The 26,401-nt window shown below is 39.7% G+C and overlaps 1 protein-coding gene across 1 annotated transcript in view; it reads left to right on the forward strand.

Annotated features, from left to right (window-relative positions):
* Window positions 1-10,471: 10,471 nt before the first annotated feature.
* MAN2A1 (mannosidase alpha class 2A member 1) overlaps window positions 10,472-26,401 on the forward strand; it is a 125,328-nt gene continuing 109,398 nt past the window's right edge. The window contains exons 1-2 of the mRNA XM_059833274.1: window positions 10,472-10,606; window positions 22,736-22,996. Coding sequence (XP_059689257.1) covers window positions 10,472-10,606; window positions 22,736-22,996 — 396 coding nt within the window. The remainder of the gene's footprint in view (window positions 10,607-22,735; window positions 22,997-26,401) is intronic.

Below are 26,401 nucleotides of genomic sequence, written 5' to 3' on the forward strand. Positions count from 1 at the left end.
CACCTTAGCCATGTAAGAGTTCCTGGTACGGTCAAGAGATGCTTAACCAGACAACTCACTGCGTAAAGGCCAAGGCCTACCTGCAATTCCTGAGATTGTGGAGCAGCCCAGGAAAAAGGGTGGGGGAAGGAATGCACCACCACACTATCCCCTTGCTGACAACTGGATATGTGGCCTATCGGTCTAAACACAAAAATGGGCTGGTGGGAGGAAGTTGCAATGTACTTGACAAGGCAGTGGGCCTTCTTTCTGTCTTCCAATACGTAACAATATTCTATCTTGTTAACGTTCACCTTTTTCTACATTATTGTTTTCTTTAAGTGTCCACTGCTTTATAACACACACAGTTACTGCAAAAGTTTCTGTTGAAGTCTCAACCAGCTAAGCAGCATTATGGCTGCCACTACCTTCTTCAACCCCAAACAGCCCACAGCAGCAGCCAGGGACTGTGGAAAGCACTCCCCTTCTGTAGTGGGTGCTGGGGCAGGTGGAGACATGCTGTCCACCTCTTTGGTTAGTGCAGTGTTGTTAGCTTTGTTCAGTCAGAATTAATTTTTAGCACATTTGTGAGAAATGTGTGCGTAGCATAAAAGGTGATTATTTTAGGGGTTTTTTAGGGAAATTTAGGAAGGCAAAAAGGATTCGTTTGGTCTGAAAAAATGCAACGAGTGAAATCTGTACTCCTGTGATGTTTGTTACTTTTTGTCTGGTTTTGTTTGTCTTCTCCTTTTAATAATGTATGGGCTTTTTGGAGTTGGGCTGCCTACACATTTTTTTTGATTGCTTTGTACACAGCCTCACACATTAAGGACAATTTTTCACAACCTTCTTGCTTATAGTCAACTGCATCAGCCAAGAGAAAAAGGTATTTCTCAAAAGGTGAAGTTGATTTCTGATATTCTTTTCACGATCTACTTTTCAGTTGAACTGAAAAGAGATCAAAGGAAAAAATAAGAACCAGAATATCATCTGAAAATACACCATACTTTGTTCCTGCAATTTTGAAGCTTTATTTTCAATAAGCAGTAAGCAACAATAGACATATGCAAATTTTGTTCCATATTGTCAACATTATTCCAAGAAAAGTAAATTTGTAAATATATGCTGTGATTTAATTAGTTTGTATACCAAACATTAGAAACATCTGACATATTCTTAGGGATGTTTGCATTTGAAGTTAGAGTGCACTACCCCTTCAAATAAAGATCTAGAACTTCTGTAGAAATGAGCAGTTATTTTCTATCACAGTGGGCCATGAAATAACACATTCCCATATACTTGCATACACTCCAAGGCATCGCTCCAAAGCATAGCAAAATATTCACTACAAATACACTTCTGGACCATCCTGGCTACTTAGGCCATTACTGCATAATGTGAGAAAGAGTTGTGGCTGTGCTCAGATTCTTTCTTATAGCACATGGTTTAAAACTTGTGGATTCAAAACATGCATAAAAGCATTAGTGAGGTTCCATAATAATTAGCTTTTTTGCCCCAGGTAAAAGTTCAAAAAGAATGAAACATGTCTCTAATACATTTAATCTTTACATGAATATAGATGACTCTGATATTTGACCCACTTTTTGTACTTCAGAGGCTAAGTCAGATGGTCAAGATTATATTTTAAACAAATATATCACAGCAAAACATAAGCTAAGCTTAGTTTACATTAATTTCTGTTACTAGACTTACAATGATTAAACAGACTTTCTGAAGTAGATAGATAGTACTAATTTTACACTTGTAACTGGCCTTTTTATCAAGTATAACCTTTGCTGCTCTGATGAATATTTTTGTTACTGTTTGCTTTTTAATATTAATTAAATATTAGTTAATTTAAAAACTAAACTGATATTTCTATGTGACTTCTTACAACATATCTGAGACATTGCCCTTTACTTTGACGTTGCTAATGCAGAACTTCATCCCCACCCATTAGTTGTTGCTTTATTCCCTTCAAACTATGTTTGCACTTAAAGATTTGCAGTTCCCAGGATTGTTTCCCACTTGTGGATAATTCTCAGAATAATCAGGATAATACTATATTCTTTATCTTCTGTTAAACACTGCCTTCCTGTTATGCTTTCTAGAGATGGTATTTAGTACATTTAGGATAACTGGAGATGCAGAAAACTGACTATACCTGTTCTGGAGATGTAATACTAGTATTACACAATAGCTCTGATCATTATTTTTCTTGAGAACTGAATGACACTGGAAGGGGACTCCGAAAGTTCTGCTCTAGAACATTCAGATTTTCTTTTCTTAGCTCAGCCTATGCTTTACTCCTAAAGTCCATGCTGTATTGTTTACAATAAAGACTTCTCTCTCTGTGCTCCATCTTTGCTTTGTGTTGAATACTGAAAAAATCAGCTTTTATTTTGAGAATAAAATATATGTATAGCAGATACATTGTTCATTTTTTCTTGTGGTTTTATTTTATTTTTTTAGAGAATGTCCTTATCATTAAAGACATGATTGAGTACACAAATAAAAAACAGGTATCCAATAGCATTCAGCAAAGAAAGAAGGCATTCTTTCGCTTTGTAAAAATACATTGATATGTTGCGTATTGACTAGAGTCATCATGAATGAACAGGTTTGTCCAATAACAATTTTTTTTAATTTACAATTTTGATTTGAGTGTACCTTGTTATAGAATGGCATATTATTATTTTGTGAAAACTTCAGTAAGCTTTCATGTAGGTTTACACACATTCAGCCAGACTTAACGACATGTGGCTTGTCACAGCTTACTTTCAGATCTTTGAAGGTAACTTTTTGATTTTTGTCATGCCATGCTCATTAAATTATCATTTGTTGTGAAGCTACCTGCCCCCTAGAACCCAGCTGTTTTGACTCAGCCTATTTAGGATTAAGGCAGGACTGTTCAGTTCAAGGTTCTCCAGCAGAAAAGGGCTAGTGGGCAAACCAGCCATCCATTAGGAAAAATTAATTCAGTGCACAAGGCAAACATCCTTTGTACAGGTGAAGACGTATGATTCATGAAAAAGCTTGGGAAAATTGTTTAGGTGTCAGACAGCACTCGGGTGAGAGGGATGATACAGTTCTAATTTGACCTATAAGAATGGCCAGCACTGTTGTTTGTAGACAAACAAAAAGTCTTCCATGGGTTTGAGAGTCGTGAATCTTAATGGACATGCATTTGGCATTGTTTTAGTCTATGCTTTTGCAGTTTAGTGCCATCTATAATAGATTAATATAATGATTAAGTCACTTAGCCTATCAGGATAGCAGAACAGAAATAATCAATTGTCAGCCTCTACCTTAACTTTCTGCATAGATAAAGTTTCAACATTCTGATTTTAACAAAGAAGTGCTACACCATTTTTTCCTCCCTAAATAATATATTGTTAAATAAAGACAGAAACTGTAAACATATATTTAAAACCATGCACTCCAAAAGCAGCTGGAGGCAAGTTTTATATGTAAGGGAATAAAAAACCCAGAGATATACAAGTACCTTATAAAAATCAAATTTTTGCAGCAATACACATCAGAAAATACAAGAGACTTTGTTAATTGCCTGATGCTCCGCTCTGATATATAGTGTTTCAAGATCTATACGAGACCAATGAAGTCTAATTCTAAAGCCATCAGCGTTTAAATATATCTCTCTATGTATAGACACACTAATGATTTACTTAAAAATAAAGTAACATAAGTTATATACCAAAAACAAGCAAAGAAATTCAATGGAGGTAAAAGCAATGCCTTATTTTCCTTCACTAGTCACTAATATTTTAGAGGAGAATGACCTGACTGCTTGGAAAGTTAATTGATTTTTGCAGTCTGGATCCTTACACCTTCAATAAATGCAAAGACTGGCAAGTACTGCTATATGATACTAATAGTAGGCAATAAGGCAGTGCTAAACCATTTCCTGGTTGATTTTTCATTCGTATTTAAATAAAAGTGGTTGATCTGACATGATGGGAACATCAAATAAAAATAGCCTGGCAGGAATGTGAGGCCTTGTTGTTTTAAAAAGGGGAAGGGGAACAGGAAAGAGAGCTAACGGGAAGGGGGAAAGAAACAGAAAAGGAAGAAGGAAGCTTGCAATAATTCTAACTTCATCAAGTTACTCCATGAACAACTAATGGATTATAGTTTTCTGTAGCTGTATCTAAAATACTAAACATCTCTGATCACAATAGTCTCACTCCCCCTCCATGTTCCCTCTGTTTTTCCTGCATTTCTTCCTTACAATATTTCCAGTTCACTCTCTTCCTTTCTTCCTTCACCCAATGTTTTAGCTACCTTTTCCTCTGACGGTGCCTTCATTTTCTCCCTGGGCCTTCCAGTGACCTTATGGGAAAAGGCAGTATAAGATGTGCATGTTCTGAGCAACATGTGTTCTTGGACAGTCAGTATCGGTGTAGCTTTGCCACCTACTGTATCCCAGCCACCACTTCTCGTACGTGTCTGGGAAATGAAGTGTTTTTAAGATTCTGTCTTTGTCAAATGCAGTTTACTGCATCCACAGGTTGAAAAGTTACTGAGGTGGGAAAGGAAAAAGGAATGTATGTTCAGACAAGCTAAATTTCTTAAGAAAACGAAACTAAGAATTGTCCTTCCCTATGTCCATTTGTACCAAACCTAAATCCTAAGAATACATTGGTGGAAAAAAGCAAAGAAGGGCAGGAAGGATCTCAAGTCTTGAGGACAGATTATGATAAAGGTGAATTCTTCTCACTTATGCACTTGTAACTGTACGTCAAAATGTACTATTCATAATTATTACACCTTTCAGGTTCTCCCCATTATAGTATTGTGCATATATGCATGTGCTGCTATTACCTCAGTTGTTTTTGAATTATTAAAAAAAAAAAAAATCACAAAAAGTTTAGTACACAAGGGAACCTCAGAAGAAACTTCTGAAAAACCACAACTGTTTTCAAATGTATAACACCACCACTGAGTTCCATTTCCAAAAATAAACATCTTAGGCAAACTAAAAATTTTCTAGCCCTCTGTACCATACTCAGAAATATAACTGCCCATCAAACACAGTATGTTATGGATTTAAGAAACTGTCTCCTTTTCTTATATTGCAACTGTTGCTCTAAAGGATAGATGTTAATGTATAAGCATTTAATTCAAGAAGCAAATGAGAAAAATCAGCTTCTTGAAGATAAAATGCAAAGTTCACCAAATTCCTACATTCCTACAAAATTTCTGAGGCTAGTTACAGTTTTCAAATAAGCACTTGTTGTCAAATCCAACAATAATGGTTTTATATCATGATGATACACTTACAGCACCCTAACAAAATTAATTTGTCTCTAAGAACTAAAAGTACATATATTTTAGTTATAGAAGTTATGTATATTTTAAAATAGACATGTCGTTTCTTAATCTCATGACTTAATATTCATTGACTTGGTGTGGAAACCAACTTTTGTCAGTAAATACTTTCACAGATCTTTTTTACAATACTATTAACAACAATAATTATGTCTTTATCCACTCTTATGCGTTAGCATGCAGTTAAGAAAGTTGTAGTATAATATTTTTGTATTTTCTTCCTTGTTTGGATGGTAGACCCTTTCGTGTATGGAGTTTACTTGATGGTAGAGTTTCTTAACAGCCAGAGATAAGGTTTACATAGACTGTAGTGGAAAACTTAATTTACATACTGTCAGCCTGGTCACTAAGAAAATAACTATTGAAAAATTAGTTTCCTCTGTTTGCTATTAGAGGCTAGATCCAAAAAAAAGAATTTGGCATCTAAGGAAGGGATTAGACAAACTTTAGGTACCCAAATCCAAAACTGAGATCTAAAAAAAAAATCCACTCAGCAGCTGCCTATGGCTTAACACATACCTGTATTTAAGATGAAACTTCTTCATACGACTACAGCTCTGGTCCTGCACTTCCGCTTAAGCTTGTCCCAACCTCAGTACCCAGGATCCTATCTAACCCTAAATGGGTAGAAAAAACACAGGCATAACTCTGAAGACATAACAAGAAGATTGCATCCTTCAAAAAATGTAATTCTTGACACATAACTAAAAAAAATTAAAGAAAAAAATGTTGGAACCATTGCTATGTCTGTACAATACTTTCTGTATTGTAGCCTAGCACACAGGTTGCTGACATGAGAAAAAAGAGACCAAGGTTCAAAAAGTGTGTTCTTGACAGTACTGAAATGTTTTGACACACAAAATTGTGTGTATGTACACATACATAATATTGACATAAAATGTGGACTACACATACGTATAAAAATATATAAAATATGTATTTATTTATGGCTTCATACATACAAAGATATGTATATAAAGCCTTAAGTAAACATGGCTAGTTTATAAAAGTGGTCAGCATCACCATTTTCTTCCTTCCAAACTTCAAGAAGTGCAAATAGTATATCTTTGAAATATAAATTATGAACAACTACATTAAAGAGAAAATTCAAAATTACAGAGCCCAAGTAGATGATAATATACATTTCCAATCTCTTACTAATATGCCTAAATCCTGGGAAAGGGCTGGGTTTTAGACAAATGACTGTCTTTAGTGTTTCCTGTTGACTGCCCAGGAGAGTTCTTTGAACAGCTCCAGGTTTTTGAGCCTTATTTGTGAGGCTAACACTTCTCCTTATCCCTTCTGTATCATAATTCAGGCATCTAACAAAGGAACCTGAATTCTACCTGAGAAGAGTTTTTTGGGCCTAGCACTACATCTCTAGGAGAATCAGAGCTCTGCATAGGTTTTAATACTGCACAGTACTGATATCCACTTCACATCATGTGTGAAAGAAAAAACGAAACCAGAACTGGAAACGTTGTTGTTTTTGTCTTTGATACCACCCATACCTCATTTATTGATGCTAGACTAAAAGTTTCAGTCTTAGACCACATTATCTGAGTCCCTCATTCTACAGAAGACATATTCTTATTTATCAGCTATTAAACATTAGAATACTACAGTGTATCTAACACAACAGAACAGAGCATGTATCTAAACAGGTAATGATATCTGATCTTAAGTGTCACCTAAAAAGAATCTCCAACTACAGGAATAGGAAGAGTTGCAAAATCAAACACAGAGAAAACAACATGTCACAATGTTGCCTAGAAAACCTGAATTGGTCATATATACATTATGATACAGATTTAAAGCAACCTGCATTTGCCCCCTCAAACAAATATGCATTATGACACAGCTTTGAAGTGTAAGACCAGAAACTACTTTCCACTTGACCCCTGGTTTATTCAGGCTGCTCTCACTGAAACTATTATGATTCAAAATATGGTTTTACTGGAATCGTAGGTTGTGACCTCTCATATTACTACATATACACCATCGAAACAGTGAACTGACAGTAGAGCGGTTAATTTCCTTACAGTTTAATGATGTTCTAAGAAATCATAGTTTATTACAAACATTACAGTTTTATGTGTAAAAAGATCCTTCCGAGGAAAGGTCTAAGCTCATTGCTTTCATTGGCCTCAGCTGCAAATGCAAGTTCTGCATATTTCTGCAATTTAGATCACGTATATCCTAACAAGGAACCCAGTAGGCAAAGAATCCTTACCAGCTTTCTGTAGGTACTTCAGTTCGTGTGACTTAATATCACCCAGAAACCCTCTAACAGAGTGAACAGGGTCTGATTGTCTATGGCAACATTTGTTCTCTTAGCCACCTGACCACTACTGTCTCTCGGCAGTACTCTTGTCTCATTCATCAGTTTCTGCGTTTTTTAACAGGCAAAACAAGATCTACAGAGGACTGGTTTGTTCACCGTCCTGTTTTTTCCCTCTAGGCACCCCATTGCCCTGTTCAATGAATCAACTAAATATTCCATGAAAAAAAAGAGGAAAAACAGTATCTATCTGATCATGCACAGGATGAACAAAGGCTTCGGAGTCAACCTTAATAACACATATCCCAAATCCTGAGGCCATTTTTTGTAGTTTTAGTTTTCTGTAGTTTAAAATATAACTTCCCTCTTAAGAAAAAGAAATTTGGAAATGACATCTTACATAGATCACAGCGAAGCTGGATTTTTGGATTCACAAAAGCATCTGAATTCCACTAACAAAACACCAAATGGAAGAAGCAGCTTTGCATTTTCTGTGGGGATCTGCCACTAGAGGGGGAATAGAGCAAATGTGAAATGGTAAGATCCTTGCATTTACGGCTTTTTCCCGAACAGCAATGTCAGGTTTCAGAACTCCTGGGTTTTATTCCAGATTCTGTAGGAGACCCATCTGCATCTTTCCTCTATTTTGCCTGACACCAAGTGTTGTGCCCTTCCACCGTCACTCTTTCCCCCAACCTGCTTCATCTCTTATTCCTAGCTTTCCCTGGATGTCAGTCCCTTTCCGTTCCTACACTAGCCCCCATCTTTTCGTCCTTCCCCAGGTTATTCCCTGTATTGTCCCCACTGCTCAGCTGCTTTTCTCTTCAACCTCTCTTTTTCACTCCCCTTTAAGATTAAAAAATCTTAAATGCAGTCAGTATGCACAATAGCGCACCATGTACAAGAGAGGCAGTTTCTCTGCTGTCAGCAATTCCCACCACAGCAGTTCGTAACGTCCATACCCAGTAGCTGCAGGAGTCCCGCACCACCTTTCAAAGTCAGAATCAAACACTTTAGCCTTTTGTTCAGTGGGAAAAAGGGAGGGAGAAGTTATGAATAATCGAGCCCTCAAGTAGGTTCTGAAAGATATTGGAGCAAGTTCCAAATGTGGAAAAACTTAGCAACAATTTAAGCTTCTCGACTCCTGCAAAAATCTACTGAATTTTATTGGCCAAATTTTTGTGTGTTATTACAGTTTTAACAACTTCGAGGGGATTTTCACAGAAAAAGAAAAGAAAGTAGTGATGCTAATACATACATTCTGACTTCAAGTCATAGTGGTATGTCTCAATGACAGTCCTTAAAAAAGACGCACAGGCACAGTGGTAAAAGACGTTTTCAGCATGTGTCTATTTCTCAGTGGCAGCCAATGCATCTTAAGTAAGTACTTCCCCGAAATACTGGTCAGAACCAGACACCAGGCATGAACATTTTCAAACCTCAGCAAATTAAACCTGTGAAAATTAGAAGGAGCTAAACACTGCAGTGGAGGAGTGGGGCAATCTGAATGGCAGGCCCTCGACCAGCCCGTCACAGCTGCCACCCATTCCTACAGCCACAAGCGGTGCTTTTCCTGAAACTTGCTACTTATTCAGACATAGAAAAGCCTGACCCAAGCTGGAGCTCGACAGCGGCCTACAAATGTGTCCAATGCGGTTAGTGGAGGAATAGGACTCACGGAAAGGTATGACAAGCCCTTGCTAAACAACGTGGGGATGCTGGGGCTCGTTCGGAGCCGGAGGTCGCCCCACACTCCTCCCTCCTCTCCCCGGCCGCCCCTCCCCGCTCCGCAGCGGCCTTAGCACGGCCCGGGAAGGACGGCGGGGGCCCCAGGAAACCCTCTCGCTTCCCCCTCCAGCCTCCTAACGTTCCAGGGCGGAGGCTGCCACACACCGCCCGCCGACGGGGCGGCGACGAGCGCGGGGAGACCGTTACGGGGCGCCGCCGAGCGGCCGCCGCCGCGGGGCAGTCGTCCCCGCGCCGCCCGGTGGGAAGCAGCTCGGAGCCGACGCTGCCGCGCCGAGGCGAGGGTGGCGGGGGTCCGCCTCCTCACGGCGGCCCCGCGGGTGAGAGGAGAGGAGAGGGCGGTGGCCGCGGCTCCCCCCGCCCTCAGGCGCCAAAGGTCAGCGGCGCCCGCAGGGGCCGCCGCGCGCGCTCCCCCGCGGCGATTAGGCGGCGCGGAGCCGTGGGGGCGGTGCCGCGCGCGTGTCACGGGCGCGGCACCGCCCACCCGCCCTGGCGTGTGGGGGCGGAGCGCGGTGCGCCGGCGGCGGCGGGGGCCGGCGCTGGGGGGCGGGGGCTCCTTCGGCGCGGAGCGTGTGCGCGGCGGTGCTCCGGCGGCGGCGCTCCGGCGGCGGCAGCGCTCTGGCCGCCGGGCGGGGGAGGAGGTGCCAGGCTCCGGCGCCGCTTGCTGGCAGCGAGGAGGAGCGGAGCAGCTAGTGAGGCGGCCGGAGGAGGAGGAGGAAGGAAGGACGGCGGGCGGGCAGGCAGGGAGGGGGGAGCAGCGACGCCCGGTCGGCCCCGCAGCGCTGCCGCCGCCACTTCCCCGCTGGGCGCTTGCCTGCCCGGCAGCCCGATCCTCTCCCGGAAACTCTCGGCTCGCCCCTCGGCGCGGCGGCGGGGTCTCGGCAGGGCTCTCCGCCCCGGCTCAGCGGGCGGGGGCGGGGGGGGGCAACTTCTCGCACTTCTCCGGAGAAGACTTGGGGCTGCCCCGCGCCGGGGGCGGCGGTGCCTGGGGTCCCCGCCACCCCCCGCGGCGCGAGAACTCTCCCCTGCCAGCGCGGGGCGGCGAGTGCGGCCCGGGAGCGCCGGCCGCGGCGGGAGGAGCACGGCGGCCGCGGGGCCGGCCGGGCGGCCGCGGCGATGAAGCTGAGCCGGCAGTTCACGGTGTTCGGCAGCGCGGTCTTCTGCGTGGTGATCTTCTCTCTCTACCTGATGCTGGACCGCGGCCACTTCGACCACCCGAAGAGCCCCCGGAGGGAGGGCACCTTCCCCAAGGTGAGCGGGGCGCGGCGGGGTGGGCGAGCGCCCGCGCCGCCGGGGCGGAGGCGGAGGGGAGGGCGGCGGTGCCGCCAGCGGGCCCGCTCCCCTCTCCCCGGCGCGGGTGCCGGAGCGCCGAGGCGCGGCGGCGCGGCTCGCCCCCTCCGGGCCGGCCAGGGCGGCGGCGAGGTGCCGCGGCTGCCGGGCCGTTGGGGCGGGAGACGAGCGGTGCCGCCTCTGGGCGGCGCTGCTGCGGGCACGGCCCGGCTCGGCTCGGCCCGGCCCGGGGCGAGGGGCTGCAGCGGGGCGGCGGGCGCGGCCCACCCGCCCGGCAGGGGGGCGGTGCGGAGGGCGGCGGGCGCCGGGCTCGCCCGGGCGGGACGGGCTGGGAGCTGCTCTGCGGCGGCTTCACGGGCCGGTCGCCCTCGGAGCCGGGGCAGGCAGCAGAGCGGGGGAGTGCAGGGCTTACTCTGCGGTGTGGAAGCCGGTCCGGTTGACGGGTAGGAGGTGGCGGAGAAAGCTGAGAACTCGAGGGTAGACCTCAGCTATGGCATCAACAGGTAGGTTTAGAGAAATGCTGACTTTTATGTTACTGTGTTCCTTTTCGCTAAGCCTCAGTTTGGAGCCGTAACTGGATGATACCTGACTGCACCGTATGGTTATACGAAGCAGTTCCTCACTTGTCTGTGTGGGAGAGAAATTTAAAAGCTGTGTCTTGTGGTAGTGTTCTAATAAGGAATGTTTAAGCATGACAAGAAAAAAGTATTTCAGAGAGCACATGTTACAGTGTGCAGAATGGCAGAATACTGCTATGTATAAATAGCTTTGTTTTCTTGTGGTAGTAAAGAAAAAATAGAAAGTGAAGTTATAGCTTATTTATGCTTGCACCATATTTATTTTTTGGGGAATAAATGAAGATGCTTCTTAGTACAGTAGGGGAGCTTCAAGTGAATAGAAGAACTCAAAAGGCTTATTTAAAAAGTAACAATTATCTCCCTGATAGAACCACTAATTTTTTGTTGAATGCAAAGATAGTAGTTGATACCATTTTGTTAACACTAGAGATAACAACCTTGACTTAAATGTGAAGAAATAATGCAGATCTGTTCTGCCTTTATTTCTTCAAGTTACAGTTCAGAGGTCAGCCACTGTTTTTTGGAGGAACTAAGAGAATGGGAAAGAAGCTTAGGAGAAGAAAGCAAGACAAGGCTGGCTACAGCAGCTGTGTCTGTTCAATACATAGCTCCAGCAGGAGAGTAATGCCATGTGTGACACTTGCAACAGCTAACTACAAGTACTGCTTTGGTGATATGGTCAGTATCTCATATTAGGAAATTACTTCATCTGTCTTTATACCACCAGTTGAGTTTAATCCAGGTGAAGAATAGAACAGGAAAGCTTGTACATGGGTGGTCTTTTTTTTTTGTTAGATTTTGATTTGAAATACTTCAGTGAACAGGGAAGATTATTAGATGTGTTTTGTCCTCCATTGTCAGTGTCTTGCAGTTGAAATTCCTGTCTGTGTCCTACAGTGTAATGCTGGTCTGCAGTGTAACATGGTCTTGTGACCAAGGATTTAGCACCTTAATCTGTTGTTACACCTCTTCCTTCTTCTATGTGTTCTAGTCAGCTAGAGATAAACATTTCTCCTTCTGTCCTCCTCGCTCCCCTTGGTCTTCTAGAACAGTCTGTCAGTGTTTACCCTTTTTGCCTTTTCCATATATAAATTTCTTTAAGGCTGCTGATTCTCACTGGAGAATCCTCTGCCTATCACTGTTTTGGACCTTCCTTTAGGTGAACAGTTACCTTTTCCTTTCTTACTGCTTTAGCCTCTGAGGAAGTTACAGATGAAATTGATGTGATTTTGTCATTTCCTTTTGCTGCCCATAGGGTAGAAATTTTTCACTTTGTTACAACTGGCAAACCTCTGACACCTAGCAAATGCTTTCAGAGCCCTATAACACATCAGTTTAAAGGAAATGTAAAAGATGAAGGGTGGAATAGAAGCCACCAAAAATATTTGAAAGGAACAGCTTTAATCCTACCTCAGCTGACAAAAAGTTGTGTCAGTCCAGTGTTGCCAGAACTCAATGTATTGTCAGTGAAACTAGCCACAGATGTAAAATCTTAAATCTGTTTTTGTTTTTGAAAAGCTGTGGCAGCAGTAAGATCATCTGTCTGTAGATTTAAGAAGGCATTCTCTTTCATGATGACAAAGGTCAGAACTTTTTTTGCTTAGAAAATGTAATTGAGACATTTTTTCCACAAATTATTGGATTGATTCACTTCATACCTCTTTCTGTTCTGACAATGTGCTAATTTTTCAGCTTTGCTGTTCCTCTGTGCAGTTCTGGTAACAACATACGTCACCTTTTGTGTCCTGGAAGTTGCATATTGATTAGTTTGTTCTTCCTGACCTATGTGGCTTACACTAGGCTCAGAGGAGCGCAGTGGGTATCTCTGGAAGCAGTCTCATGTTTAGCTTATAAGCGTTTGTCTGTCTAGGCTTTTTATTTAATTTCTGCCAGGATTAGAGTTGGAATTTTTCGGCTGGCAGTGCCTGTTGGTCTGCATTCACCTAAAGCGTCATGGTACCTAATACCAGTAGTAAAATAACAGATTAGGATTGCTGCTCCACTTTTTCTTCCAGACAAGGCGCCTTCTCTTTGCATAGTCTCACGGTAGTTTGCGTCAGACTTAGTCTTGTGAACCTGTCTTCTTTCAGGCTTCTCTGCCAGTGTAGCCAAGAGTTGTCCTTTCAGAGCTTGCTCTCCAGTTTGAGAGTTCAAGTAGTTGTTCAAGGATGTCAATAGAAATGTCTTGCAGAAGTAATTTTTGGAAAAGATCTCCCAAGATGGGTAAATATCCATAGGCAGATGCTTTTACGTATTCTCTAACCAAAGACTTGTAAATGCCTTTCACTGCTGTGCTAAACAGCACCTGTGGTCAGGCTTGAGTGGCAGTGGTGACATTGCGTCTTATTAGGTGTTGGGTTTGCAAAAGCTAGCATCAGTTTTACAGTGATGGTTATCCACACCTATCCATGGTAAGGTGGCATCGTGGCACCTAATAAAACTTGAACTCAAGTATTTTATAGCCTTGTCATCATTGGTGGTGCATTTAAATCATAATATCAGAAGATATTTCCATAGAACTGAAGCCCCCGTTAATTGTGGGAAGATTAGGTACCTATGATAAATACATGGAGGTCAAGCTTACTTGCCTCTCCTCTGTAATGCTTGCATATATCTTATAGATCCTGCCTGGTTGTCAGGTGTATATTATTCTTACAATGGCTGTATCACAAGCTCTGTCTTTCTCTCTGAGCCTGTTCCTAGTCATGGGATGCTCCTGTCTCAGGACACATCTCAGGATACATAGTGTCCCAGTGTCCTGTCTCAGGCCAGGAGCAATGTTACACATTGCGCAGAGACGAACTCAAGGTAGAGGAATAGCTTTAGGTGCATTTTTAGGTTATTATTGTACCAGTTGTCACTACACATCATTGTGTAAGAGTCTTCTAGTTGAATATAGTGGAAAATGGTTGAGTATATTGGTTTTGTCTGCAATAACACAGAATTCTCTGAGGAATCTTGTGTGACTGTACAGCAGAGGGAGGTTCAGAGTGGTGGTTAGTCCTGTGCCATCTCTTGTGCAACGAGTGTCAAGTGCAAGTGATTTGTGGGCTAAATTGATAACTACTAAATTAAAACTACATTCAAATCAAGTCTAAAGTGGAATAAGTCCATAAGCAGCTTATCTTGAAGAACCTGTGTTACTGATAAGCCCATGTTAATCTAGTCTGTATTTTGGACCCAAATAGAAAAAATCATTAGCCTAACATAGCTTGTTTTCTCAACTAACTTTACCTTGACTTAGAACAGATCCATAAAAGCTGTTCATTTACAGAAGCTTGTGGAATATTTCTTTTGATTCTAAATTTTGCTAGATTCACACCTAAGCATGTATGGCAGAGGATTTGTTTGTAAGAGTATCTTGCTTCAGAAATATATGGCCTTTGTGTAGTCTTCACATGAAAGTTCATTTTTAGTGAATTTAACACCTGAGCAAGGCAAACCAGCAACACAACGCAGCATCCTCTGTCACTACCTGATAGGTGATGGACATAAGCTTTTTCCTCTAACCACTTTCACACAGCTTGCTTTGGCTTTTATAGGACATATGTCCCCACTGTGTGCAAGGTTGTTGCTGGAAATATATTTTTAAAACTCAAGTCTGCCATGATGCCAGTTGATAACTAGAATGGCACCAAGTGATTGCTCCTTTTTATCTTTGGTCTTTCTCTTAAACTTTATTAAAAGGCAAAGCACAAACATGCAGCAATTTCCATCCTTATTGTTTTCTTTTTTCTAAACAATTGTTATTTGAATAAGTTCTCTCTTTTCCCTCTCTCTGTGTTTTCTCCCCCCTCCTGCCTTTGACCACCTTTATTTGAAGCTTACTCTGATCTTTCCATGTGTAACTGCTTTTATGGGCTCAGTAGTTGCATTGCACTGAACAGAGGTGATCAAGTGCAATTCCTCTAAAAGCAGCTGCCTTGTTCTTTTGTTTCCAGTGTCCTTCCAGGAGAGCATTAAGTGGCCTGGCTGTTGGTAGTACCTACAGCTTCTTTACTGGATTCATGCTTTCAAGGCATCTACACAATGCATCAAACACTTCTGCACAAATGGCACAAGCAGTGATTGTTGCAGTATGGAGTATTATTTCATCTGAGCTTGCCAATAATTTGATAGTAGTACCACCTGGCCAAAATATGAATCATGGTAGGGTGGAGTAGTAATAGTAGGAAATTAGGACCAAATACATGACAGAAACACCAGCAGTTCTCTAAATCTGTGTGTTGAACAAAGGCGCCTTGTGACCTTTACTCTGGAGTACTGCTGAGGTAGTATTTCCCCTGCTGTAAGGAAGCATTACCTTCAGTCAGCCCTGAGTGTCTTTTAGGTGGCTGTAACTGCAGCATTATCAGCTCATGCTTGGAAGTTACCATGCCCCAATTCTGTGCAGTGCACACCTCAGCTCCCTCCAGTGTTGGTGAGTCGGTATGCTTCCTGTTTTGAAATGGCTCCTGATACACTATAAACACCTTTTCTAGCTAGAGTTTTGGTAGGTGCCTTGCTGTAGTGAAGTAGATGAAATCAGTGGGTTACATGGAATATAAATGCATACACTTTGTTGCTGCATGTTCTTGGTAATCAGTGTATTTTTATGAGCCTGTTTGGGAGCTTTCAGACCTATGTGGTATAATAAGGAACAGGACTTCTGTATGCAGAAGTATTGGAAGCAGCATGATCAGGTATTCAGGAAATACTTGTTTTACTCTAAAATGTCAATAGTGGCAATTAAGGTTGTACATAATTTTGAAGCTGTCACTTTCTGACTTCTGAGCACTGAAAGATTGTGGGCACAGTGACTTTTAGGAGCATTTTTATGAGTTTCACATCAGAGAAGATTGTTGAGTAACGAGATCTACAGAAGGAATCATCATTTTTGTGGATTTGAAACATGTTGACTTTTTTAAAAAACAAACAAAGCCTTATTAAAACCACTTAGTAAGTTCACAACCTAAAAGCCTTTGACTGTCATGGGAATGATCTTGAGTGTAAGATAATGAAAATTTAGAATTTCTTCTGCTAAGCTTCTAGTATGTTGTAAAGGAGGAGGGGTCATCTTTGTGAACGTAAATACCAGTAACAATTCTTTGTCCTTACTAATGTTCACAGAGTGTATTTGTCTTCATTGCTTGCAGATTTTGTGTAAAGTTTTGGCTAAGCAGCAGTCAAACAAAAGCTAATAGCCTCCTTCAATTACGGTCTTTAAATCTGGTGTAAAATGTTGAGCGAAATGTATTTTTCAGAGAAGAAGTAACACGGCCTATAAGTGAGCAATTCCTTCTGCTACCTAGAGTCAATGCCTAACTTAAACTGTATAAACTAAATGGAGAGAGAAAGTTTCCTAGTCTGCTCCTACTTGACCTTTTCTTTGTCTGACACATGGTTTTGTTGGTTTAAGTTTTGACTTGTTCAAATAAAAATAAACATTATTAAAATGTTCATACTGTTAATGCCATGTAGGCTGTGCTTCAGTTTTGTACTGCTAGCCATTTAAATACAGATTCACTATAGGGCAAGAAGGGGAATGAAAAAGGAAATGAACCTGAAACATATCGGCCAGAGCAGTAGTGAACATTTTTCAGATTAATTGACTTGAAATGGGGAATATTTCTAGATTTGTCTCCATCTCCCTTTTCTTTCTCCTTGTCTTCAGATCACTGATGATGGTATCAAATTAGTCCCTAACAGCATGCCTTATTTTTATCTCTATAAATTACATGAAACTTAAGTCTAGGATACTAGTACATTAAACACTCCTGTTATTGCTGCCTCCAGTAAAACAGAATGTGGAAGTCCCTCAGCTTCTTAAAATCTGTTTGTCAGGCTGCTGCATATTTAGAATAGAACGTTCTCATTTTTTAAGAGAACAGACTTTTTTTTGTAGTTCAGTTAATTCAGAAGAATTCCAATGCCTTTGTAAAGTGAGCTTGTTTTGAATGGTACTTTAAAGGTAGGAAATTATTAACAAGGTTATTTATGTCATTTTCATCATCACAAATGCACGTAAGCCTTCTGCCCAGATTAATAAAGGCTTTAAACCTTGACTTGTCCTTTTGATGCGTTGTATGTTTGGTTTTTTGTTCTATGTTCTACCTTGCAATGTGAATACATGTTGACTGGAACTCCACATCCCCTGGAGAACTCTGTTCATTGCAGTACTCTGCTTTCTTCACCACAGCTCATTGGAGCACCAGAGCCTTTCATGCAGGACACTGCCAGCTCCTTTGTGGTCTCCTGCTTGTTCATGTGGGTGAGAAGGAGAATGGGCTCTGGCTGGTTTTGAACCAAGCAGTTGGTGGTTGCTGGCTATGTCTGGATACAAATAATTAAGTTCCAGCTGACCTAAACTCAGAAGTCTCTAATGTGGATTTCTCCTCTGCCTGCCTGTTTCCATGAGCCTCCCTCATCTGTGGGCCTGTCATACTCCCACTTAAATTATTTGAGCTAGCTGTCTTTTTCCTGATGAAATGATCGTTAGCGTCCTGTTGAAAGCAGCTGCATTTAGAGAAGAAGTGAACATTCACTGAGGAAATGAAAGTTACAATATCCTTTCTGCAGTGTACAATGTTTAGGTAGGAGAAACTGTCTGTTCTCCATTTCCCTAGAATAAAGCAGCTTGATCTTTCATTGTGTTACTACTGGACTTCCCTCCTTGTGCTGGGTGGCAGTATGCTCCTTTCTGGAGAGAGTTACAGATCAGACCAATGTCAGAAGCAAACAGAGAAGGACAAGCAGAGGGCAGTAGGAAAGCAGACTGCTTTGGAGTATTTGGGGCATGAAAAGCGCTGAAGGGTTCAGACTGATTGAAGCATAAGGAACTGTTTATGTAGCTGGTTCGTGTGGTGGAAGTGGCAGGTTGCTCAGTGCAGCTAGCAGGTATGGACAGGTTTTGTTCCAAATGGGAGGAGGGTATGCTGATCTGTGCTGTCCTCACGTGGGAAGATTTCCTTAGTTCAGTCCAACCCTATGTAACCGTGGGGATGGTGAACAGATGCGCTGTTCATGTGATACCATTCTGCTACCAATGCAGCTGTACCTACTTCTGATGCTGTTAGGTTTGTTGGTACTTTGCACTTCTTGTAGAAATAGTTGCTTTGCTGTGGAGTAACAGCGGGATTGCCATTCTTGCTTTTTAATAAAATCTTTATTTGCACAATCTTATCGATATATAAAGCCAGAGAAAAATGAAAGAACGATGTTTATACCAAAGCTGTTATAAACTTGTTAACTGGTTGTATAGGCCAGGTGATTCACGTAACTTTACATTGCATTTCCTTATGTTAAAACAAGTATGTAGATTAACAGAGCATCCTTTAATGATGTTCACTTGGACTAAGACATACTTATACAGACAGCATACCTCCAATTTTTTGTGCTCAAAGTCTTGGATCAGGATTGCTTCTTTTCTGAGAAGACTTGATGCTGTAAACTCAGGGGGAAGTCTGCTGACATTTATGAATTGTGCAGCTAGGCGAATTTTGCTATCCAGTATCTACAAAGCCATGTAGATTACAAAATTTCAGGCCAAATTGTTTAAGGTAAAATTGGTGCATCTCTGCTCAGAATAATAATAAAAAAATAATATTCCCACCTACTCTCCCCCAAATGTGTGGAAAATTGTCAAACTTAGTTTAAAAGAAAATACTGTTAAAGTACCTTTTTAGTAATGGAGAGGTCCAGTGTGTTTTATTTTTCAGTTAGATCTATTTAATGCCCCCTATAACATGCTTCTAATCTGTTCTACTAGTAAATCAACATCTGTTACTAGCAATCAATAAGATGAAACATTTTTAGAGTAACTTCACTGTTTTGTGCTGTTTGGCCTTGATACTTTAATTTCGGCTGTGTAAGTGGGTTGCCTTCCTCTAAAAATGTTGAAACTGAATTTCATTTATTTTCATATGTTAATTTCATTTGTCTTGAAGTTTTTTCCATGTTTAGCTCGTATTTTAAAATAATTGTACTATTGAATACTATGTTCTAGGCATTGTCTACTCCTACCTATTTAAAATGAGTAAGGAGAAAAGGTGAATGTGCAATGAAAACAGGCCTAGCTTTTGCATAATTTGGATCCACATGAAATTTTCAACTTGAGAATGGATTCGTGAGATTAACTTTTTTCATGCTGAATGAAAACTGGGATCCCTTTCTAGCTTGTGACACAGTTTCTTAAAGTTAACTCTCACAGTTAATAAATTTCACAACAGAAATTGAAAATATTTTTAAAATGTCAAAAGATTTGGTTGCCTGTCAGTTTTAACTTGGGTATTGCAGGAGGGCATGTTCTTAACTGCAGCTTTTTATTTCATGTTTTGCATTGAAGTTGAGTTAGTACATGGCATGTTTAAATGCTTTTGAACAGAGGCATGATGCATCTCATAGTCTTCAGAAAAGAAAGCAGGATTGTCTTTATTAATGTCCTCTGTTAAGTTCCACAATGGGCGGTCTTTGTAAGGATTTCTTTCTCCAAATAATGGAATATCCACTTCCAAAGTTAAAGTAACATACTTTAATATACTTCCAAAAAATCACTGTTCTTCAGAGTCCTAGGTAGGCTTGAACTCTGCAAATTAAAAATAAATTATTGCTGGAAGTAGATAGCAACATATAAAATCATTGTTGTTTGAAGATGATCAGGGACAAATGACTATTTCTCATGACACAGGAAGCAGGGAACTTAGTTTACAAAGAAGGTGTTTTTTAACATAATAAACTGTAAAACGGCAAAAGTCGTTATTGCAGATATTTGAAGGTTTACAGTATAAGTTAAATGAAATGTCCATCTTAGAGGTATGAAATATCACATGACCTCCAAATTGGAAGTTTGTATCTGACTGCTAGAGTTTGGCAGTATATGCTAATGCGAGGATCAGTCTAAACACATATTGGTGTTTTTTTCAATGTGTGTTTTTTTTTTTTCTGTGTCTGTTATTGGCCAGTGCTGGAGAGGCTATACTTGGCTAGATGATGTAAGGCTGATTGGTGGTGTGATCTGTGACCAGGTAGTTCACAGGCTATTGCTAAGCAATAAAAAACTCTTTTCTTTGTAGGAAGAGGTAAAATATTTCTAGAACATATGTGAATGAGAATGTAAACTTTAAACAGTTCTCTGATTTTACAGTTGTAGAGGCAGCCTATATATAGTGGTGGGGTAGGTGTGAACAGCGCTTTAGCTGCTTACACACTTGGTAACTTTGGTGAATTATAGTCATGTGTAGTGAAGCAGATAATAATTTGCATAGATGGCAGCTATTCTTTAGCTTCTTAGGAAGATCAGAGGCTATGTTGGGCAGCCTGTAAAGCCCCAATCAGTATTATTTTTAGAGTGAGTGGCATAATAGGCTATTAGTTTTCTGAGTAGAGGAACCTTTCTGTCTTTTAAAATGTCACAGACGTTGAAAGGGAAAATACTAATTTTACACAGAAATGTGTACACACTATCTTTAACGTAGCATTTGAAAGATTTCAGTCTGGTTGTTTCTTTTGTGCCACCAGAGGGCATGGGACTACAGTTTTTTTTTCTTTCCAGTATCCTGTCATCTGCATATTGATTTCCTGTTGTTTTCAGTTCATCTATTTTACAAGTTTATAGTATTTATCTTTAAACTGTTGAAATTCTAGGATGTTGGCTCTACATCTTAATTAGCTTAATCTGGATCTGTTGTCAAAATACATTTTTGTCTTTTGGGAAGCAGTAACTGTTTGCCTGTGTTGCATTTTAAAATCTGTTGTTATTTTCAGGATGTATTAGTCTAAGAGAAAAAACAAAGCAGCGGGTCAGCACTTTACACAGCTCAGAAAATGAGGGGACAAACTTACCAACAGGTTAAAATATACTAAAATGTATCTTCTGCAGAATTACAAAGAACTTCCATAAAGATAGAATTATAAGAATGACAATTTAGTAGAACCCAAAAGGCTGATTGGTATCTCTGGGTAAGGCGTGGTTTTTTAATTCCTCCAGACTTCTCAAAGTGAACAGAATTTAAAAGAAAGTGCACATCACAATTTAGAAAGGAGGCTTAATCCTTTGCAAACTACAGCCTAACTACAGAAGTTGGAATTAACTTGGTATTTGAGGAAAGCAATTTGTCCCTGAAAAGGAAAATGCAAAGACCTCGAATTGTTGTAAATTATTGTAAAAGGGGAAAAAAGTGTCATGTACAGATGTTGTTTCTAATATTATTCTCTATAACTTAGAAAATAAGGCATTGATGCTAGGAAAAAGTTTTACTTGTCATTAAAAACATAGGTCACAGAGTAGTTGTTTACTGAATCAATATTATTAGTGTTGAACGTAATGGGTAAAATGTAAATGCCTGAATCTGCAGAGGGTTTTGTTGTAATGACATCTTCTTGAAAAAAGCTTAATCAGACGTGTGTATTTTGGGGTCTGACCACAACTTTAATAATAGGAAGTTACTGGCTTTTTGTTCTGTATCTTTTCTTATTATTGTTAGGTTGAAGTCAGTCTGAGGAAGGGAAAAACATTACTATTTAGATGAAATATTCCTAAAAACATGTTAAATGGTCTGGCCTCTTGTGATTCTGTAAAAGCTAATAAGTTCATGCCTGGAAAAAAAACCTACCTCAGATCATTTGGAAGGAGTGGCTAGTACATGAGAGGGCAGTAGCATTTCCAGGTATCTTGTTCTGTGCTCCCTCCTGTATTTGAACAATACAGTGATTAGATGCTATTAAATGGCTTTGTGGTGTTTGTGTCTCCTTCCAGGTTGCTTTGGGAGATACATTAACTTCTTTCAATTCATACTGATGTTATCCTATATCCTCCAGCTTGTGGTACACACTAGAATCATCTACACAATCCTGTTGTTTGGCAAGTGAACATGACCTTCTGAGTGAAAGTGCTGTCAGTTTGAGCTGTCTTTTACAGGATTATCTTGATGTTTGTAATGGTCCAGTTAAACAGATTATTACTATGATCAGGCTGTTAAGGGATCTTTTACCCCCATTAAATGCTTTTGTTAATTTTTCTCTAAATTTCACTAAAAATAATAAACTCAGTATTTACTGAAATATTATTTTATGTGTACAGGAAAACCCTAAAATGTTCACATACTGTTATTCCCATCATGATGTGACTGCTTTTGAAAAAATGGCTTTCCCTTTGATGTTCTGATGTGAAGATAAATGAAAAGATCAGATTTTTGCAAATCTATGGTAGACATGAAAAAAGTAGAAGTTGGCATAATTGATACTTGAAGCAGTGTGACCTTTTAAGAATATCTTTGTATCACTGATTAAATCTTGTGCTGTGAATTCGAATTCATACTAGAAAATGTAATTTTTGTTCTTTGCCCTTATTCTGAAAGGAAGTGGTTTCATATGTTGGTTCAATTTCTTACTAGTTTGTCTTTACGTAAAATGAGAATAAAGATTTATTTGGTTTTTTTTTGTGTGATCATATACTATTGTGAAATTTATATATTCTTTAAAAATTCTGTCAAGAATTGGTCTGAGAAATAATTAAACTTTACTTTTTTTTTTACAGGGCCAGCTTTCAATATTGCAAGAAAAAATAGATCATTTAGAACGCCTGTTGGCAGAAAATAATGAGATTATTTCAAATATACGAGATTCTGTGATCAATCTGAGCGAATCAGTAAAGGATGGTCAAAAAAATCCAGAGGCTATAAACTTCAGTCAAGGATCTGTCTCTGAGCTTTTTCCTTCTGCTTCAGTTTTGCTTGCAGTTGATTCTGAGGATTGTTTGTTTGCTTCAAAAAGTGGAAGCCGTGGTTCAGGTGTACAGGTAAGCAGTATGTCTGTCTTATTCTGCTGGAGTCCTAGCTGTCGTTACCTTTTAGTTCTGCAAATATCTAATTACTGGTAAAAGCTTGATACTAAGCTCCTAATCTAAGACATAATAGAATTGTTTAAGTGACTTGTATTTAACAGATGTTGTGAAACTGCTCCTTTTTACCTTTTTTTAAATTGTGTAGAAATTGAGTAGTGATTATGAAGAACCAACACTTCAGAATGCTTAAAAGTTCTTAAAAAAACTCCAAACAAAAACCAATGATTATACTCAGATTATTGTCCAGTACTACCAGAAGTTCTCTGGAAAGAATTTATTTGAAAGTCTCTTCAGTTTCCCAAAATTGTTCTAAAATTGATGACAAATAAACTGGAAATAGTGGATAGTCTTGATTTAAGTAGGTTTTATATTTTAGGGATATATGTGTAGCTGGGTCTTGAGGGGGAGGCAGAGAGTGTTTAAGAACTAATAATTTAGAAAAATCTCAAGTACTCTGTTTCCTTTTGAATGCCATTTCTGTATTTCAGCATTCTTGTGTGTCTCCAGTTTGTATAGGCACTTTGACCAGAAAGGAGGAATATATGCCATGTTGGCTGGTTGGCATGAATTGGGGAGGTTGAAGTTTTTAAAGTCAAACACTTCATTGAATTTATTTTGCTTTCTGGTGATGCTTGTGACTTCATGGACTCTTAGATATTCAATTTTAATGGAGTGTTTCAGGAGCGCTGAGAATACTGTGTGAAGTTTGTGATCTGTACTGTTTTTGGGAGTCTTGTGGGAGTACTATAAATATTCATAGTACTCTAAAGCAAAGATTAAATTTTGAAGTCCAGCTTTCTGATTCTAGAAGTGAAAGTATTTCTATTGCAGCAGAAAGACAGTGGACTTAAGATGAATAAGTACACATGTTAGAACAATTGTAACCTGTGATGTATCATTCATAAGGCCTTTAAGCTCTTCAGGGACAGGCACCACCTTAATATGTCTTTTACAGAGAAAGCACTTTTTTTCAAGGGCAATATCTGACTGTTCGTATTTCTAATATACATTAAGACTTCCGTGCAGGAAAGTAAAGCATGTGGACCTATGATTACGTGTTTTCAAGTTACTGGATTGTAAACAAGTTATTCCTTCTACAGTTTGTTATCTTATTAAGTGATGTGCTTTTTTAGGTGCATTAGAAATCAGTTATAGTAAATGTGAATTGTAAATTTTGAGGTAAAATGTGTTGGCTTAAATGCTTGGACATGTTAACCTGTTACGAATGGAAAGTAAAACATGTTTTCATGTTTTACTTCACATCTGCAGAACATCAGAACATGTACCTACTATCAACTAATGTACCTACCTAATGGTAGGCTGTAATAGCTAAACAGCTTTTTGATAATTTTCCTTACTTTTAAGGTTATATGCATGTACTTAAGTAACAAGTATAGCAGGGAATATTCTTAATATTGTTCCCTTATTCACACTTTCTTTCCTTGCCTTGCACAGGGAGGGAGGGCTTTAATGTTCTGTCATTGCATTAGTACCTTGTACTCGGCAGGTTATCCACCATCATCCTTAAGTCACTTTAATACTGTTTCTGTATACAGCTTCTCATCCTGTGAGTCTGACCCGCATTTCAGTTACAGAATCTAAGATCTTAAGTCTACAGAATTCCTGTAACACCACGTGAATAGGCTGATCTAAGTTACTGTATTTGGATATGGTTTAATACTTTGTCAAGCCTGATGTATTCTGCAAGCTCAGTTAATTTATTTTCTTTTAGATTTTTTAATAAAGACTGAGAAATTCTGAGATTATTTGGAGCATTTTTAAAAAATTTTATTTTAAATTCTAAAACAGCTTGTAAGTGTTAATTACCTGCTTTTCATAAATGTTAAATTAAACCAACAGATTTGGACCTTACTTTTTCCATGTTTGTCTTTTAAGTGGATGTATAAGAATGAAATGAGAGACTAGAAAGAAGTAAGAACTAATATAGGTGAGACATAGTTTTTGGATAAATATCACTTTAGAGAACAAAGGCAAAGAGGCTTCGTTGAATAAATTACGGGAGTTCATTGTAGTCTCCCATAATGGAGAAACCATTATGAGAATAGATTCAAATATGGATTGAAAACCTTTGTGGTATTTCGTGAGAAATATTACCAGGACTTGCTACTCAGAGGTATATTTTCTTTGCATAAATTGGACAAAACAAGTTACAAATAACATGAGACCCAAAAGATTCTTGGATAGGATAGCTAAAGGATTTTTTTCATGGAGGAATTGTAAATCAAGAAATTGTATACTTTGTTACTTGTGGTGTTTGTAAGTAAGTAGGAAGTTGTAATAGAGCTGCCCACTGAAAATAACACTGAATTGAGAATTCATGTAGTTCAAATTAAATAGAAGAATAATGTGTACTTTTTTCAAAAGATAAAAATGGAGCTAGGTAATAAAACCAACAAAACGAAGAACTCTGGATTAAAGATGGTTATGACCTGACACTTTTTTAGGTCAGTAGTTCAAGAAGTATGTGGAATTTGTGCTCAAAGAAGATAGAATTCTCAACAGCCATCATGCTGAGCTGGAAGGTCTTTTAACTAATACGGTGAGGTGTCTCCTGTCTTGTTACTTTCAACTACTGAAGCATCTAACATTGTGCTTAGTAACGCTGCTGCTTTTAAAAATGAGGCATGAATCACTCTTTAAAAAGGTGGCCTGAAGAGGCACAAACTATGCTTTTATTTCTTCTGTACAGTAGTTTAGTGTTCGCTGGGGTAAATGTTGTGATGTTTGCTCAAGACTTGCATTACTTCAGCAGTTTGAGTCCCTCAGTATAGAGAAAGAATAAGCCCATATAGCAAAAAAAAAGACAATTGATAAGTTTTCAAATGTTTTAGTTGAAAAGCTTGTAACAACATGACTGTCTTCTGAAGCAGCTGTAATGAAGATAGGCAGCATCCTTTTTGAATTTCTATTTGTCTACTATTTTTACAAAGTTCTTGCTTACTATATCATTATTTTGTACTTAGAAATGAAATTAAAATATGTCCAGGAAATACTTCTCTTTAACCTTTTTTGCTTCTTATTGACTAGGTACTTGGAACTTATTCTTCACTTGCAGTCATGTAACCTGGTCAAGTGATGATGTAATCTATAATTAACCCTTTGCACAATTCTTACTGAGAATGGTGTTATATGAAAGATAAAAATGACTTAACATCTGTTCTCTGTATGTCTTGGCATAAGTGCAGTGATTTCAGCCTGATCTGTCTTCTGTTTATTCCAGTGGAAGTTTTTGAGTCCTAATTTTTTATTGGCTTTTTTTGACTGCTTCTGATTAACATTCAAATCACAGAATGACTGAATAGTTGAGATTGGCAGGGACCTCTGGAGATCATCTAGTCC

This window comes from Gavia stellata, chromosome Z (assembly GCF_030936135.1).
Source record: "Gavia stellata isolate bGavSte3 chromosome Z, bGavSte3.hap2, whole genome shotgun sequence".
Taxonomy (NCBI): domain Eukaryota; kingdom Metazoa; phylum Chordata; class Aves; order Gaviiformes; family Gaviidae; genus Gavia; species Gavia stellata.